The sequence below is a fragment of the Ranitomeya variabilis genome, chromosome 5 (assembly GCF_051348905.1).
Source record: "Ranitomeya variabilis isolate aRanVar5 chromosome 5, aRanVar5.hap1, whole genome shotgun sequence".
NCBI lineage: Eukaryota > Metazoa > Chordata > Amphibia > Anura > Dendrobatidae > Ranitomeya > Ranitomeya variabilis.
The window spans coordinates 584,063,595-584,082,339 of NC_135236.1; the positions used below are offsets into that span (position 1 = coordinate 584,063,595).

Here is an 18,745-nt window from a genome sequence, read left to right on the forward strand (position 1 = left end):
TGCGAAGTCTGTCTGCTCATTTTAGAAAGTCAGCTTGAGCTTCAGCCGCCCTTGCCGTGCTTCAGCAGCGTTTGCAGCTTCCAGCTCACCGACTGGTATGTGATATCCTCTCGCGCTGGTACTCTACGCTGCATATGTTGGAAAGGATTTGTGAGCAGAAGAGATCAGTTGTTGACTAACATCATCAACAAGGCCGTCGATATTCAGTTCAGACTCCACATCTCAGGAGTGGACATGGATGTCAGACATACAGTGGGGCAAAAAAGTATTTAGTCAGTCAGCAATAGTGCAAGTTCCACCACTTAAAAAGATGAGAGGCGTCTGTAATTTACATCATAGGTAGACCTCAACTATGGGAGACAAACTGAGAAAAAAAAATCCAGAAAATCACATTGTCTGTTTTTTGATCATTTTATTTGCATTTTATGGTGGAAAATAAGTATTTGGTCAGAAACAAACAATCAAGATTTCTGGCTCTCACAGACCTGTAACTTCTTCTTTAAGAGTCTCCTCTTTCCTCCACTCATTACCTGTAGTAATGGCACCTGTTTAAACTTGTTATCAGTATAAAAAGACACCTGTGCACACCCTCAAACAGTCTGACTCCAAACTCCACTATGGTGAAGACCAAAGAGCTGTCAAAGGACACCAGAAACAAAATTGTAGCCCTGCACCAGGCTGGGAAGACTGAATCTGCAATAGCCAACCAGCTTGGAGTGAAGAAATCAACAGTGGGAGCAATAATTAGAAAATGGAAGACATACAAGACCACTGATAATCTCCCTCGATCTGGGGCTCCACGCAAAATCCCACCCCGTGGGGTGAGAATGATCACAAGAACGGTGAGCAAAAATCCCAGAACCATGCGGGGGGACCTAGTGAATGAACTGCAGAGAGCTAGGACCAATGTAACAAGGCCTACCATAAGTAACACACTACGCCACCATGGACTCAGATCCTGCAGTGCCAGACGTGTCCCACTGCTTAAGCCAGTACATGTCCAGGCCCGTCTGAAGTTTGCTAGAGAGCATTTGGATGATCCAGAGGAGTTTTGGGAGAATGTCCTATGGTCTGATGAAACCAAACTGGAACGGTTTGGTAGAAACACAACTTGTCGTGTTTGGAGGAAAAAGAATACTGAGTTGCATCCATCAAACACCATACCTACTGTAAAGCATGGTGGTGGAAACATCATGCTTTGGGGCTGTTTCTCTGCAAAGGGGCCAGGACGACTGATCCGGGTACAAGAAAGAATGAATGGGGCCATGTATCGTGGGATTTTGAGTGCAAACCTCCTTCCATCAGCAAGGGCATTGAAGATGAAACGTGGCTGGGTCTTTCAACATGACAATGATCCAAAGCACACTGCCAGGGCAACGAAGGAGTGGCTTCGTAAGAAGCATTTCAAGGTCCTGGAGTGGCCTAGCCAGTCTCCAGATCTCAACCCTATAGAAAACCTCTGGAGGGAGTTGAAAGTCCATGTTGCCAAGCGAAAAGCCAAAAACATCACTGCTCTAGAGGAGATCTGCATGGAGGAATGGGCCAACATACCAACAACAGTGTGTGGCAACCTTGTGAAGACTTACAGAAAACGTTTGACCTCTGTCATTGCCAACAAAGGATAGATTACAAAGTATTGAGATGAAACTTTGTTTCTGACCAAATACTTATTTTCCACCATAAAATGCAAATAAAATGATAAAAAAACAGACAATGTGATTTTCTGGATTTTTTTTTCTCAGTTTGTCTCCCATAGTTGAGGTCTACCTATGATGTAAATTACAGACGCCTCTCATCTTTTTAAGTGGTGGAACTTGCACTATTGCTGACTGACTAAATACTTTTTTGCCCCACTGTATGTACCATCCTCCAAAACTTTGAGGACTACACCAAGATGGTGAGCGGCGAAGACGCCATAATTAGCATCACCATCCCACTTCTCAGCATTCTGAAAACCTCTCTGCTCACAATTAAAGAGGATGCATTGCAGCAGAGCACGAGGACATGGAGCAAGGAACCATACAGGGGGATTACACTCAGCCCAGCCTCATGTCTTCTCAAAGTGGATTGGTAGGCAATGAGGAGGAGGAAGAAGAGGAATAACAGGAGCTACTTTCATGCGCTATAGAAGGTACTATAAGCACAGCTGTTATACCGTCTGTTCAGTGTGGATGGCCTGAGGATAGGGAGGAGGAGGATGAGAAGAAGGACAGCATGGTCAGCCGTCCTGTTGGTGAGGACACATAAGTCTTGCCTGTTAGCAGTCTGGAACGCATGGCTGACTTTATGTTGCGCTACGTTTCACGTGACCCTCGCATTATAAAAATTTTGGGTGACGCTCATTACTGGACGGTGACACTTCTAGACCCATGCTACAAGGAGAAATTTTAATCTCTTCTGCCAGAGGCAGGGAGGTGTACTAAAATGTTGCAGTACCAGAGGGCTCTTGTAGCGGAATTACTTAGAAAATTCCCATGTGAGAATGTTGGCAGCAGAGTTTGTTGTACAACCAAGGAGTCCAAGCGAGAGAGACAGAAGTACAATCCAGCTCAGGCAGGGAAGCAATGGCAAACTTCTGGGACAGTTTACTCAGACCCTCCCTTCGTGATGGCACAGAGGCATGGGGTGCTGTCACAAGAAGTGCAATGTTTGGGAAAATGGTGAGGGAGTACCTTGCAGATCGTGCAAACATCCTCCGTGATTGCTCTGTGCCTTTTAATTATTGGGTATCCAAGCTGGACATGTTGCATGAACTGGCTCTCTACGCCTTGGAGATCCTGGCCTGCTCTGCTGCTAGCGTTCTGTCAGAGCGGGTTTTGGTGCCGCTGGTGGAATTATAACAGATAAGTGCATCCGCCTGTGAACTGAAAATGCTGACAGGCTGACTCTTGTAAAAAAGAACAAGGGCTGAATTGGGAAAGACTTCCTTACACCACCAAGTGAAAACAGAGAAACAATCTCAAATACATTCTCTCTTTTGGGGAGGTGTATTCTCATGCACCTCGTCACAACCACACATGGGTATACGCTTCCAGATTTGGTCTGTTTGTTCTTATCCTCCTCCTTATCCTCATCCTCATCAACCAGAACCACAAGATGACCAGGGTGAACGTGCTCTGTACTGTTATAGGCCGGTGAATTTTGGGTAAGGGGGCTGTGATGGCACTATTTTATTTAGTAAAGAAAGGACCCCACTTTGGGGAATTGGGCATTACATTACATAGGGCCTACTTCTTAACTCTGTCTCCTGCAATGTCTCCTTTAACTGCCACTAGATCACCAGGGTTAAAGTGCTCTGTGTTAGGGCTGGCGGAACGCACTGAGTAAATATTGAGTTAATATAGGTGCGTTCGCAGCCCGGGGTCCACCGTGCAGGAGTGGAACCTGCTGCTAGTAAATGGCAGCACTATTTGGCGGTATAACACCTGAATAGACATGGGTTCCGTCACTCGGTCTGTATAGGAGTGAACTCTGTTGCTTCACAGAGTCACCGAGATTAGGATAATGCTGTGCCTTGTTAACTTCACAGAGGATCACAGCTCACTAACAGAGCAGATAGCATACAGTGGTCATATACAGTGGTCATACAGTCAGCATAAGCACACAAACAACTCCTCTCCGGAGGTGCCGGAATTCTAGTGGCTATACGCCAGCCCTAAATTCACACACACAAACTCCTCTCCGGAAGTGCTGGAATTCTAGTGGCTATACAGCCGACCCTGAACACATGCAGACACTGACCATAAGGTAGCTAAGCTCATAAATATAGGTTGATACCAGTGCATGGCCGAGCGGCCATACAAACCTTTTATAGAGAAAGCTCTCCAGGACCTTCCTAGTGGTCCAATAGGAACTGCTTCAGGACCTGAGCATGTGACCCCTGACCTCCAATGAGAGGTCATCCCTTGGGCATGCTCAGTAGCGCAAAAGCAGGACTTAGTCCCAGGAGCATCTGCTCGCCGCAGAACAGTGCTAGTTACTATGGCTGAGCCTGGAAGATCAGCAGGAACCAAGCGCACAGTATCTGCCTGAGCCAGACGCTGGGACCGATGTCTCTGCTGAGCAGGCTTCACTGCGGCTGAAGAATAATGGGAGACCGCAGCGGAGGTGGTTTGAGATTCCCCCTGTGCAGCGGCAGGAACTCAACACTTAACACTCTGTATGGTGTATTGTGGGCAAGGGGGCTGTGATGGCACTATTTTATTTAGTAAAAAAAGGACCCCACATTGGGGACTTGGGCATTATATTACATTGGTCCTACTTCTTAACTCTGTGTCCTGGAATGTGTCCTTTAACTGAGACTCGATCACCAGGGTGAACATGCTCTGCATGGTGAATTTTGGGCTGTGATGGAACTATTTATTAAAAAAAAGGACCCACATTAGGGAATTAGTTGTCAGCTCATGCCCTCCATTACAAGTCTCAGAGACCCACAACCCTACATTGGGCCTACTTCTTAACTGTTTCCTGCAATGTCTCTTCCTTATCTCCGACGACATGACCTGGGTGAACGTGTTCTGTACTTTTATAGGCCCCAGAATTTTGAGCAAGGGGGGCTGTGATGGCAATAGTATATTTTTTAAAAAGGTACCCCCCCATTGGTGAAAACACATCCTTGTTGGCAAAGACTTCATAACATTTGTGTACCTTAAAGCGCTCACTTGAAAAGCTCCTTTTTGTGTTGCCTGGTTGCTCACATTGGACACAATACACTTCATATAAATTTGATAAAGCAATGCTGTTAGTTTGGCTCAGTAGTTCATTACAAATATTTATTTATCGACTATATTAGTTTCTCTGCTTGAGAGCCATAACTTTGGCTGCCTCAAATGTACAAATGGCGATTTGGAATCCAGATTAAAATACTGTATACCAAATGCATTCAGACAATCACATAGCTGCATTTCTTGTAAAACATTTACAGATGTGACAGACAATGCTCATAGTGACACAATCTTGAGAAACGTTTGTTTATTCACTTCACAGTTAGTTCTAAGCCTCTATATGTTTGCTGTTTGTCATTGTAAAACATTAAGGTTTACTGAAACTCTGCTTGTGGTGGTTTGATCTAAATCTTTGTGGCTTTTATTTTCTAGGGGCCCCTTATGGCCCCTTGTCTGATTACTCCATGATATCTCAGTTTCATACAACCTTGAAAGCTGGCCGCTTGAAGGGCTGGGTGACAATAGAGTTACTACATAGTGTAAATCACTATGTAAGAGCAGAGAAACATGACTAAGACAGATGCTAAAACTGGGGTACCTGTACATGTACAGTGCGCTGATAACTGCATAATTGGGGATGCCAATGCAGTGTAGGTAATCTCTCAGGGGTTCTCTGTCTTGGTGTTGCTTCTCTGATATTCCAGACGGATGATGTTTAAAAGCCTCTTGTGGATGATGTAAGTATACTGTATGTAGTTAATCTTTATATATACAAATCACTATATGTATTTAATCCTTATGTGTACTTATTAACCTTTGTATGTTAACAAATACAAACGTGTACGTACTCACACTATTCAATCATACTGTTCCTTGAATTTTGTAGTTTGCATTAAAATTGCATTGTATTGCAAGTATTACCCTTATTTAAAGCCGTATCTGAACCGGAGTGTTAAAAACATGGCAAATAAAATTGCCAAATTCTCCTGTAGATAATTCTGCAAAGAGGGAACCATCATACCATTAAAAAATACAAGTGGATTTTCATGGGCACATCCAGTATGTGGGTTCCAAGGTGTAATGGGGTGCATATGACTATGCAGCAGGGCTGGCCTTGCTGCCAATGTGTAAAACAAAGGAGTACAAAATGCATATTGTGAAGTGGATTTGCATGGGCCCATCCAGTATATGGGTTCAAAGGCTTATTGAGGTGCATATGAATTGATAGCAGGGCTGCCCTTGCATTCAATGCAACATTTTTTCAGGAGGCCCTCCTGGACATCTTATGAAAGGGGTATTGTGGTGCGTTGTAATTCTTGGAAGCCCATCCACTCACAGCATAGGCTACAACAGTTTAGGAGACTCACTGTTCAATTAATGCCGCCTGATGCACCAGTAAAAATAGGCTCTGTGAATTTAAGACTCCCTCCTTCATAAGCAGACCCATCTTGTTTCATTTATGTGTCACACACCACATGGCCAGCTAGGGTTGTTAAATGTTACAATGACATTTCACAGTGAATGCATTTGTAGTGGTTGAAAGCAATGATAAAGTTGAAAAACGCTTAAAAAACGCTGCATCTGAACTAAGCCTAAGTGGGGGAGGAAATTTTTGGTCTTGGGTTAAATATTTGGCCTTACAGGCAAGCCATTAACCTGCAAAGGATGTACCTTAACATATTTCCCAGCAAAATCCATCTTGGTTTCATTTTAGTGTGTTTTTTATTGCACTGAGAAAAATGGCATGAATCTCGGAAAAAAATGTTTACAGCTGTGAACTAGGAGTCAGAAATGCTTCCAGGGGTGATCCCTATGGTGTTCCTATCCTGTGTCATTTGAGCAGTGTTTTCATAATTTTTAGACGTTTTTTAGACCTTAGAAGGAACCCGGGGAGGGGGGGGGGGTCGCGGTAAAAATACTCGGGTCTCCCATATACTTACATTGGGCTCGTTGTTCTGGCCGAGTATACCAATCTGCTCGATCCGGGCAACGAGCACCCGAGCATTTTAGTGCTTGCTCATCACTATTCCTTATCAAATATAACAATGAACGTTTTCATATGAAAACAAACTTAAGTTTTGTTTAAAGAGTCCCAGAAAATGTACTTTGCTCTGAAGGGATTAATCAGTTTCAGAGTCGGGACCGGAGGGTATGTATGAGTTATACAAACTCCTGGCCAGTGGACGGGGCCTCGCTCCATACACATGCTGGGGATATGCATAACTGTTACATACCCTCCGGTCCCGACTCTGAAACAGGAGAATCCCGACAGTGCACAATACATGCGCTGTGTAAAACCATTAGGCTGCAGTCACATAGAGTGACTGCAGACTTACCGATTTGGCCTGGACAACCCTTTTAAACATTGAATCTGGAACAATCAAAACTGAAAGAAGTTGTCCACTACTTGGACAACCCCTTCTTATTTCCCATGTTTTGCCATGCTCATAGCCCAAGACCTCTTCATCAAAATGATTTTTCAGAGAGCCTTGTGACAAAACCGACGCGATGCTATTCACCCCTGAGGAAGCCACGACAGTGGCGACATGCGTTGGGTTTACTCTCAAGGCTCTCTGACAAATCATTTTAACTAACAGGTCTTGGGCTATGAGCATTGCATTTTGGTATGTGCTGGTACCAGTATCACATGGTTCTATGCCAGCTGCTTAATTGTTTCTCATGCTCTATTTGGAGACTATACCCCGTCCTATGTGCAATCCATGTAATGTTGTGATCTAAATCTGGCATAAGGATTCTATTGGGTAGCATAGCTTGGCTTGATTTTTCCACACACCGTTTGGAATATTGATTTTGGACTGGAGTGGTAATGTTTTTCATATATTTATTATCATTAACTGCTTCCATTAGAGTTGTTTGATCCATTTAGCACAGGACTGTTCCTATTTTTTATCATTGTTTATCTTTGCTTTATACCTTGGGCATTGTGCATAATTCTACGTTACTATGAATTGTCTTGTCAGTAGGGCCTGTAGAGTATGTTTTTTTGTAGTTTTATATGTTTTTATTGTGTGTTTTTGGTTTGTTTTTTACACCTTAATAAAATTAAAACCTTTCAAGATACTCTTTTCTGATTTGTTGGTCCCTACTTTCATGACATGTCGCTTTCTCTTTTTTGACTTCATTAATCAACATGTTTTCAGGTTGATCACCTTGTTTTGTATTTGACTTAATTTTTGATGGTGTCCTCCACCTGTCTTGTTTCTGACTGGGCGCAGGGCTCACTAGTCACAATAACCTCATGTGAGTCCTGGGAATGCGAGTGCTGACAGTGCTGGAACGGTGTCGGCACAGGAGGGGAGTATAAGTTTTTTATTTTAGCGGGGCCAAACATGGAGTATGAGAAGGGGTTGTCCAAGTAGTGGACAATCCCTTTAAAGAGAATCTGTTGCCAGGTGTTTGCTAACCAAAATCACAATATATGGGCAAAGACCCTGATTCCTTCTATGTATCACTAACTGAGCAGCTTGATATAGTTTTGATGAAATCAGAGTCAAGACAGTAGGGAGTTTTATAGGGAATTAATTACTATAATAATCAAAATTTGCCATAAGTAGATTATATTATTCAATATTTGTGTATAATCTAATCTATTTATGGCAAATTAGGATTAGACAACATACCCTTCCCAGGTCGTTCATTTGTGGTTATTTATAACTGCACTAAATCATGGAATGATCGCACCAACTCAGTAGCATACCTGTGCCCAGCTCGCAGAGGAAATAGAGGGTATAAGGCCCTATGTGTGCTGAGATATATGGGAGAACACAAGGGGAGTGGACACTGAACTAGGGAGAAGAGGAGGGAGCTTCTGTCTTGGGTCATTGCCAGTCAGGAAATGCGTCCTTGGGGGAAGTGCATTACTATGTGGTGTGCTGTAAACAGTTTTGTAGTAATCAGGGAGTGTACCAAACTGGAAATGCAGGATTTGTATTATTGGCATGTGTTTGTGTAGTCTACAGGTGGACCTACTCTAGTAGACATATGCCATTGGTATTACCGCACCTGTGTAGTTGCCATCTTTACTTGGGCCCACTGCACCATGATAGTGCATGTGATTCAAGGCCTAGGCAGGTAAGCACCTTTGCCTGTTTTTCTGTTGTTTTTTTTCTAGTAGACATATGGCATTTTCTTGGAAACCAAATATAATGACACTGTGGGACAGATTTCCTTGCAGGCTGAGTTTGACATTTATGCTCTAAAGACTATGAATACCTTTGCATTAATTTTTTTTCATTGCCATTTTGCCTTCTAAATGTAAAATGAAACAAATTTCTAGATACCTTCTTAAAAAAATTATACATTTTATGCTGTTTAACGCTACGCTTTCACGTAGCTAGTTGGCTGCTGAATATGACAAAGATCCAAGAGCACACTGTTTGCAGCTCTCTGCTCTGCCAGTCCCTTCTCTCAGTGTTACATAACATAGTAACATAGAATTTAAGGTTGAAGGAAGACTTTAAGTCTATCTAGTTTAACCTATAGCCTAACATGTTGATCCAGAGGAAGGCAAAAAAAAAACCCATGCGGCAAACACTAAGCTCCACATTGGGGGAAAAATTCCTTCCTGACTCCACATACGGCAATCAGACTAGTTCCCTGGATCAATGCCCTATCAAGGAATCTAGATAGTAAGGCAAAATGCACTCATTGTATTTGGTGAGTTTTTTTACCCCAGTATTTGTAAGCCAAAACCAGGAGTGGGTGATAAATGCCGAATGTTTCTATTATGCTTTTGCTCTGACCGTTTCACTCCTGGCTTTGGCTTACAAATACTGGGGTAAAAAAATCACCAAATACTCAATATGTGCACATGACCTAATATAGTAAAGGTAAGGTGGTACAATATAAGGAAGATGATGTAAGTGGAAAATCAAGGAGTAGAGGGAATAAAGCATCTCTGTCTTCAGGGAGGTCAAAAACATGCTTAATCAAATGTCAATAAATAATATATCTATTTGGCAAGATAAAGAAATACTGATAACAGTCTACACATTATACATCTCTTGACATGAATTTACTTACTTGAATACTTCTCAAAGCTGCCACACCCATTTGAAGAAAGATTCCATATAATACAGGCATTGGTATATACTAAAAGAATAGGAGGAAGTTGTAATCATCAGATATAGGATAGAGATATAAAACAGTTTACAATTTACCCAAACGTTTACATTGGAGACGCTTGGGCATAGCAATTCGATCACAAAGCACAAACTGTCACTTTTTGGAGATGACATCCTCCTATACATTACCTCCTCACAACAAGTTTACCAAACATTACTGTATCTCAGAATTGCATAAATTTGGCCTTTTAAGCAATTTTAAAATTAATTCCCACAAATATGAGATATTAAACACATCACTACAATCATCCATGGTAGATCACCTAGTCACCTCATTCCCCTTGAAATGATGCTTTGAATCAATCTCCTATCTAGGAGTTAAAATAACAGCTACAGTATCCCAGTTATATGAAGCAAATTTTAAGCCAGCCTTAAACAAAGCCAAATTAGTTCCAGAGAAATGACATAAATTACAGTTATCATGGTTTAGTAGGGTAAATGCAATTAAAATGGATTTACTACCACGTCTCTTATATTATTTCCAAGCAATTCCTCTATATCTACCTGCCTCCTTCTCTTGCCTCAAAAAAGTGATTCTATAATGCTGTAGATAAGCCCCCGATGTAACCTGAAAGATAAGAAAAGCAAGTTAGATTTTGCTCACCCAGGAGCGGTCTGGTGCGGTCCGGGTCCGATGGGCGTCACAGGTCCGGGTTCGGTGCCTCCCATCTTCATGCGATGACATCCTCTTCCTTGCTTCTGTTGCAGCTCCTACGCAGGCATAATTATGTTGAGGGCAGAGCAAAGAACTGTGCACTGCAGTACTTTACGCTGCCCTCAACAGAGCAAATTTGTACTCCTGCGCAAGAGCCGTGACAGAAGCAAGGAAGAGGACGTCATCACAAAGATGGGAGGCGCAGGAGTCGGACCCGCGATGCCCATCGGACCCGAACCGGGAACGCCCCTGGGTGAGTATAATATAACTTGTTTTTATCTTTCAGGTTACATCGGGGGCTTATCTACAGCATTACAGAATGCTGTGAATAAGCCCCTAATGGCGGTGGCAGCAGCTTGTATGCAAAAAATGAGGTGACAGAGACCCTTTAAAATTTGGCTCTGTCACATAGACGTTCACGATCCATTATATTTGACCAGTTAGATCAAACTGGAATAAAGTCTCTACAAGAAATATTTCTAGGCAAAGAGCCACCTAGGGATACTTGGTTCTTCCATGAACAACTTAAAAGCTTTATCAATTCTATAGCTAAACAAACTGATATCAGCAGATCACTAACACCTTTTGAGACACTGCATATCTAAGAAACCTCCACACTGTTTCTCTTTTTTACAAACTTTTCCAAGTGGGGCAAACTCCACTACAAGACTTTCCAGTATTTTTCTTTAAGTCGCCTGAGGATAGATCTAAGATCCAATTATATATATTTCTGTCGTCGTTGCATTCGGTGTCACAGGAGAGGAGCTACAACATTTTGGCAAGGTGGTACAGATGCCCCTCCATTGGCCATTCTATGTTCCCGATGACTCCGGATACTTGTTGGAGATGCTTAAAGGAAATAGGCACATCTTATTTATGTAATTACCTTAAATTGTCTGTCATCCACTTCCGTCTGGACATCCTCGAATTCCACAATCAACCGCACCAGAAGTACGCCAACCGCCATATTGGAATACCCAAGTGATAGGTATTCCAAAATGGCACCCGCTGGTGGTACCAGGCCCTTACGCAGTACCACCAGTGGGTCATCGCCGGACCCCTCCCCACAGCTGGGATCCAGGCCGCAGCTGGGATCCAGGCCACCGCTGGGATACCGACTGCCGCTGGGATCCCGACCGCCGCTGGGATCCCGGCCGCCACTTGGATCCAGACCACCGGGGGATGTCAACAACCTCCCGATGCGATAGCATCGGACCTCCAACTAGTATGTCCATATTTGGTGGGCTTGCCCACCCATAAAGAAATTATGGATGGCAATCTTTGAACTTCACAACAGATTATCTATCTTGCAGGTTTGACCTACAGTAGAATTACTTTTATTATCCTTAAGTGATATATCAATATCAAATTTTAAGAGGGGTCTTCTCGGACATTTTCTCACTGCCGTCAGGTATTTGATTCCTTGACTTTGGAAGCAAGAGAAATCGCCTTCATTTTCTGGATTTGTCGTGGAGCTTAAAGACATTTATAGAATGGAACAAATGATAGGTCAAGGAGATTCTGATAAGATTCCTTTTAGGTAAACTTCAGATGTAGATTCTTGGCTGTCTGGATCTTAACTCATACCCACGAATAATTTGTGTGCCTTCATAACATGGTCAAAATGCATCAGCACTGAAATCTCATCTCTCGAGATCTTGATTCCGAGATCACCATCAGCACATGTGCTGCCCCAGCGGCAGCCATATTCCAGGAGACCAGCGCACATGGAACCCTGGAAGTGCCGGAACTCTGACCTGTCGCAAAATGTCGGCAGAGTTCCGGGCAGTGCCGGACACCCACGCAGCACCGCTGGGCACCGGAGGCACCCGCAGCAACCGCCGGGCACCCGGAGACACCCGGGCACCCCCCGGTAAGGCATGTTGGTTTTCTAAGACGCACCCTCATTTTCCCCCCCAGTTTTGGGGAAAAAAGTGCATCTTACAAGGCGAAAAATATGGTATGTATCCCAAAACTGGTACCATAAAAAATCTGCAACTCGTCGCACAAAAAATAAGCCCTCATATAGCTGCTTGCCAAAAATAAAAGTTACAGTTCTCAGAATGTGGCGACAAAAAAAGACACTTTATAAAAAAGCATTTTTACTGTGTGGTAGAAGCAAAGCCTAAAAAAACAACAATATAAATCTGGTATGGCTGTAATCGCACTGACCCGAAGAATAAATCTGCCTCATCACTTATGCCTTAAGGTGGAACCACCCAAAAATCAGAATAAGGCTTGGTTCACATTTATCCTGTGCTCTCCGCTGAGTTCTTGCACCAGGGTTTCCGTGTAAATTCCTCAAAACCTGCAATTCAGACAAAACCCTGGACGGAACTCACTTATGAGGCAAATTGAGTCACTTTGGACTGGTCTGTGTTCTGGTGGTGTCCCATCATTTTAGATGTCTGTTTAGCACACAAATGTGGGCAACCACAGATCTGTGCACACCTAAAAAATGGATAACACTGGAGCAAACGCCAAATGGAGTACAAAGGGTATCCATCTGGCTCATTATGGTGGGTTGGTTCCATTGGGGGTTTTGTCTAAATCGCATTTTTGTGGGATTTACACAGAAACCTCTACACAAGTGCTCAGTGTAGAACACAAGAATGTGATCCCTGCCTTAATTTGGAGGCGATAGAAAAATATTATGTACCCCTAAATGTTACCAATAAAAACCCAAATTTATCCCACACAAAACCAGCCCCCACTCAGGTCTGTCATCTGCCACTGGAACTATAGGGGGTTCCCACGTTACTGCCGGAACAAAGACTCTGGAAAAGTGACATGGCTCCCACCCCTTAAAATAAAATCCAGGAAATTCTTTGCTCCCAAATCCAAATGCCCCCTCCTTCTGCACCATCAAAAACTCATCATGAGCAAACAATTTTAGCGTAAAATGTATTGAAAGATACTGCTATACATTTCAATAAGTATGCACTTAAACAATAGAGGTAGGGGATAGGGTACTAAAAAATCATGTCTTTTCTGACCGTAATAAAAAAGAACACAAAACCATGGAAACCTAACAAACCATAGTCAAAAGAACATCTTTTGAGTGTGTCTTGCCTATTTTAATGTAAAGGTATGCCTCCATATACATCTGAATATGATTTCTTGCAAAACAGGCATATACTTCGCAGAATTACATCTTGAAATTAACATAACTTCTTAAAACTTAATAAAATACCTTAAGAACTGGGGACAAAAACACAGAAATTCCAGTCAGGATGAATACTGTTAAGCCAGTTACTCTTTGTTCCCTGTAAACACAAAACAGTTTTAATAGAAACTCTGCATCTAATTCAACACTCAAGAGCTTTTATTTAGAAATTTAAAAGACAGCCAAATAACATTATTATGTAACTTGACAGGCTACCAATAATGTTATTTTAATTGTATTTCTTTACATAAGCAAAGTGCAGTAAAAGAGTTAGCAGGCTTTTAAAAATGTTAAACTAAGTTGTATTTCTGTGGAGGAAGTTCCACTTGTCCATAGAATGTCATAGTCCAAGAATGAGATTTTCCCATTTGCCTGCTTTGTCCATCTAATGCAGGGGTGCACAACTCCAGTCTTCCAGGGCCACCAGCAGTGCATGGATTTCGTTAGCATTTTACAAGGTGTTGGAATCACCACCTGTGCAGGGGATTAAATAATCACCTTCGCAATACTAAAGGTACCGTCACACTAAGCGACGATGCAGCGATACAGACAATGATGCCGATCGCTGCAGCGTCGCTGTTTGGTCGCTGGAGAGCTGTCACACAGACCGCTCTCCAGCGACCAACGATGCCGAGGTCCCCGGGTAACCAGGGTAAACATCGGGTTGCTAAGCGCAGGGCCGCGCTTAGTAACCTGATGTTTACCCTGGTTACCAGTGTAAAATGTAAAAAAACAAACAGTACATACTCACCTTCACGTCCCCTGCCATCCGCTTCCTGCACTGACTGAGTGCCGGCCCTAACAGCAGAGCAGTGACATCACCGCTGTGCTGTACTTTCACTTTGCGGCCGCCCGGAGCTCACAGTCAGTGCAGGAAGCGAACGGCGAGGGACGTGTGACAGACATCAGAGGGTGAGTATGTACTGTTTGTTTTTTTACATTTTACACTGGTAACCAGGGTAAACATCGGGTTACTAAGCGCGGCCCTGCGCTTAGTAACCCGATATTTGGGTTACCATTGTAAAACATCGCTGGTATCGTTGCTTTTGCTGTCAAACACAACGATACACGGCGATCTGACGACCAAATAAAGTTCTGGACTTTAATCAACGACCAGCGATATCACAGCAGGATCCTGATCGCTGCTGCGTGTCAAACTCAACGATATCGCTATCCAGGACGCTGCAACGTCATGGATCGCTAGCGATATCATTTAGTGTGACGGTACCTTTAGGAAATCCCGAAAACATGCACTGTTGATGGCCCTGGAGGAATGGAGTTGTGCACCCCTGCTCTAATGCGTGCACTGTAAATCTGTGCACATATACCACAGAAAAGCAGTATGATCCCTTAACCCATTCCTTCAGCATAATCTACCAGGATTATCTGTTTAACTGTTTAAATGCCGCAGACAAAAGGAACTGTAGCATTAGAAAAGTTATGAGAAGGGGCGGGCTCCCTCTTTAACCGATTGACCAATGATGAGCTCACACAGTGCGAATGGTCGTCATGGTAACTGAAGATCAAAGGTTGACCTCAGAATCTGTAAGATATGGTATGATGACCTGATAAAACCTAAAACAAGCAGGGCCTAAAAGGCTTCCTGTCAGTATTACAGTGAAAATTAAATATTGCAGGGTATTATGTAACATGGCACGGGGTGGTAGCTGTGGCAAGGTACTCATCTCCCACGCCCCAGCATGCTACATGAAAATGGAAGGCCTGGCTGGGTGTGTGGACTTTAGCTATGGTGGCAATACGCCCCTGCAGACCACATGGTTCCGATGTATTCGGCCAGCCAGGACCAGATGTTACAAAATTCAGTGAGGGAGTCTATAGTTCTTAAACATATTTTTGCGAAAAAATAACTTGATAGCTATAATATAACGCTGGATGCGTCCTTCTGTCCGAAGCAGCTATCGACTGCACCTCCGAAGTGTAGCCAAGGTCAGAAGGACACATCCAGTGTTAACAGTGGTGACAGGTAGGAGGACGAGGATGGAGGAGTGTGGCACTGGAGATATCGCAGTATGTGTAGACACTGACTGTATACCTCGATGGCCAGCGCCATGAGAACATCTCTGGCGAGGCTGAAGGAGGAGTGTGATGGCAGGATCCGCTCCTGCGCATAGCGTGATCTCAGGTACCATTTTATTGAAGACAAATTTGCACATAGTATCTTCAACAAAATTTCAATGTTTAATGCAGACGTCAAACTGCAGTGGAGCAGGGGAAAGGTGAGTAGGAGTTTAATTATTGTTTTGGCTTTTTTTGTACCATATATATAAATATATATATATATATATATATATATATATATATATATATATATATATATAATAGCATGGGGAGGATATAATAGGATGGGGGACCAGGATGGGGGCGAACACGAACATACCAGGCTGTGGGAGTAAATAATAAGATGAGGGACCAGGCTGGGGGAGCATATACCAGGATGGGGGAGCATCTACTGTACCAGAATGTTGGACCATATAATTGGATGGGGGAGCAGGCTGGGGCAGCAACTACCAGGGTAGCGAACCAGGATGGGGGAGAATATACCAGGATGGGGAGCATATACCAGAATGAGGGAGCATATAATAGGATGGAGGACCAGGCTGGGGGAGCATCTACCAGGCTGGGGGACCAGAATGTGGGAGCATATACCAGGATGTAGGAGCATATATTAGGATGGGTGACCATATAATAGAATGGGGGAACATATACGATGATGGTGGACCAGGATGGGGAGCATCTACCAGGGTGGGGAAAAATATACCAGGATGGGGGGCATACACTAGGCTGTGGGAGCATATAATAGAATGAGGAAGCATATATTAGGATGGGGAATCAGGATGGGGAATATACCAGGATGGAGGACCAGCCTGGGGAAGGCACAGGGGAAAGCATCTAACTCTAATTTGCTGCTCCCGCTTTGCGTAGTTTCTGGTTGGAAGACTACAGGTAGTGATTTTCCCCTCCCTCTGTGTTCTGCTCTGTCCAGTCTTCTCAACTGTCTGAACCAGAGAGTGGGGAGGGGCACCTGCACTGCTGGAGAAGCTGCTGACAGTCACTGCTCACCTGGAACCCCAGGAAAGCAAACAGGCTTCCACATGGCATGGGGGAGTATAATGTGTTTGTCACGCATGTAATGTGATATTGTGATATGCGTCATGTACAGTGGGTACGGAAAGTATTCAGACCCCTTTAAATTTTTCACTCTATTTCAATGCAGCCATTTTGTAAATTCAAAAAAAGTTCATTTTTTCTCTCATTAGTGTACACTCTGCACCCCATCTTGACTGAAAAAAATCCGGAAATGCAGAAATTTTTACAAATTTGTTAAAAAAGAAAAACAGAAACATCACATGGTCATAAGTATTCAGACCCTTTGATCAGTATTGAGTAGAAGCACCCTTTTGAGTTCAGACAGCCATGAGTCTTCTTGGAAATGATGCAACAAGTTTTCATACCTGATTTAGGGATCCTCTGCCATTCTTCATGCAGATCCTCTCCAGTTCCATCAGGTGGGATGGTGAACGTTGGTGGACAGCAATTTTCAGGTCTCTCCAGAGATGATCAATTGGGTGTAGGTCAGGGCTCTGGCCGGGCCAGTCAAGAATGGTCACAGAGTTGTTCTGAAGCCACTCCTTTGTTATTTTAGTTGTGCGCTTATGTGTGCTTAGGGTCATTGTCTTGTTGGAAGCTGAACCTTATACCAAGTCTGATGTCCAGAGCACTCTGATTGAGGTTTTCATCCAGGATATCTCTGTACTTGGCCAGATTCAAGTTTCCTTCAATGGCAACCAGTCATCCTGTCCCTGCAGCTAAAAAAACCCCCCATAGCATGATGCTGCTGCCATCACCATGTTTACTGTTGGGATTGTATTAGGCAGGTGATGTGCAGTGCTTGGTTTTCTCCACACATACCACTTTGAATTATCACCAAAAAGGTCTATCTTCGTCTCATCAGACCAGAGAATTTTATTTCTCATAGTCTGGGAGTCCTTCATGTGTTTTTTCAGCAAACTCTATGCAGGCTTTCATATGTCTTGCACTGAGGAGGCTTCCGTTGGGTCACTCTGCCATAAAGGCCCGAGGGCTGTAGTGATAGTTGACGTTGTGGAACTTTCTCCTATCTCCCCATTGCATCTCTGGAGCTCAGCCACAGTGATCTTGGGGTTCTTCTTTACCTCTCTCACCAAGGCTCTTCTTCCACGATTGCTCAATTTGGCTGGACGGCCAGGTCGAGGAAGACTTCTGGTGGTCCCGAACGTCTTCCATTTAAGAATTATGGAGGCCACTGTGCTATTTGTGAACCTTGAGTACTGCAGAAATTCTTTTGTAACCTTGGCCAGATCTGTGTCTTGCCACAATTCTCTCTGAGCTTCTTGGCCAGTTCCTTTGACCTCATGATTCTCATTTGGTCTGACATGTACTGTGAGCTGTGAGGTCTTATATAGAGAGGTGTGTGCCTTTCCAAATCAAGTCCTATCAGTTAATTAAACAGCTGGACTCCAATGAAGGAGTAGAACCATCTCAAGGAGGATCACAAGGAAATGGACATCAGGTGACTTAAAATATGAGTGTCTGAGCAAAGTGTCTGAATACTTATGACCATGTGGTATTTCAGTTTTTATTGTTTAACACCATTACCCCCGAGGGTGGTTTGCATGTTAATGACCAAGCCAATTTTTACAATTCTGACCACTGTCCCTTTATGAGGTAATAACTCTGGAACCCTTCAATGGATCCCGGTGATTCTGACAATGTTTTTTCATGACATTTTGTACTTCATGATAGTGGTAAAATTTCTTTGACATGACTTGCGATTATTTGTGAAAAAACTGAAACTGAAATTTGATACACAAAATACTTAAAAAGTAACATTTCCCACATGTCTACTTTATATCAGCACAATTTTAGAACCAACGTTTTTTTTTGTTAGGAAGTTATAAGGGTTAAATTTAAACAGCTATTTCTCATTTTTACAACACCATTTTTTTTTTAGGGACCACCTCACATTTAAAGTCACTTTGAGGGGTCTATATGATAGAAAATACCCAAAAGTGACACAATTTTAAAAACTTCACCCCTCAAGGGGCTCAAAACCACA

At 43.2% G+C, this 18,745-nt stretch overlaps 1 protein-coding gene across 1 annotated transcript in view; it reads right to left on the bottom strand.

The window, feature by feature from the left end:
• Positions 1 to 18,745, bottom strand: part of SLC4A9 (solute carrier family 4 member 9) — a 1,224,185-nt gene that overhangs the window by 34,932 nt on the left and 1,170,508 nt on the right. Inside the window, exons 17-18 of the mRNA XM_077265989.1 lie at positions 13,657 to 13,729; positions 9,708 to 9,776 (exon numbers count right to left, since the gene is read on the bottom strand). Coding sequence (XP_077122104.1) covers positions 9,708 to 9,776; positions 13,657 to 13,729 — 142 coding nt within the window. The remainder of the gene's footprint in view (positions 1 to 9,707; positions 9,777 to 13,656; positions 13,730 to 18,745) is intronic.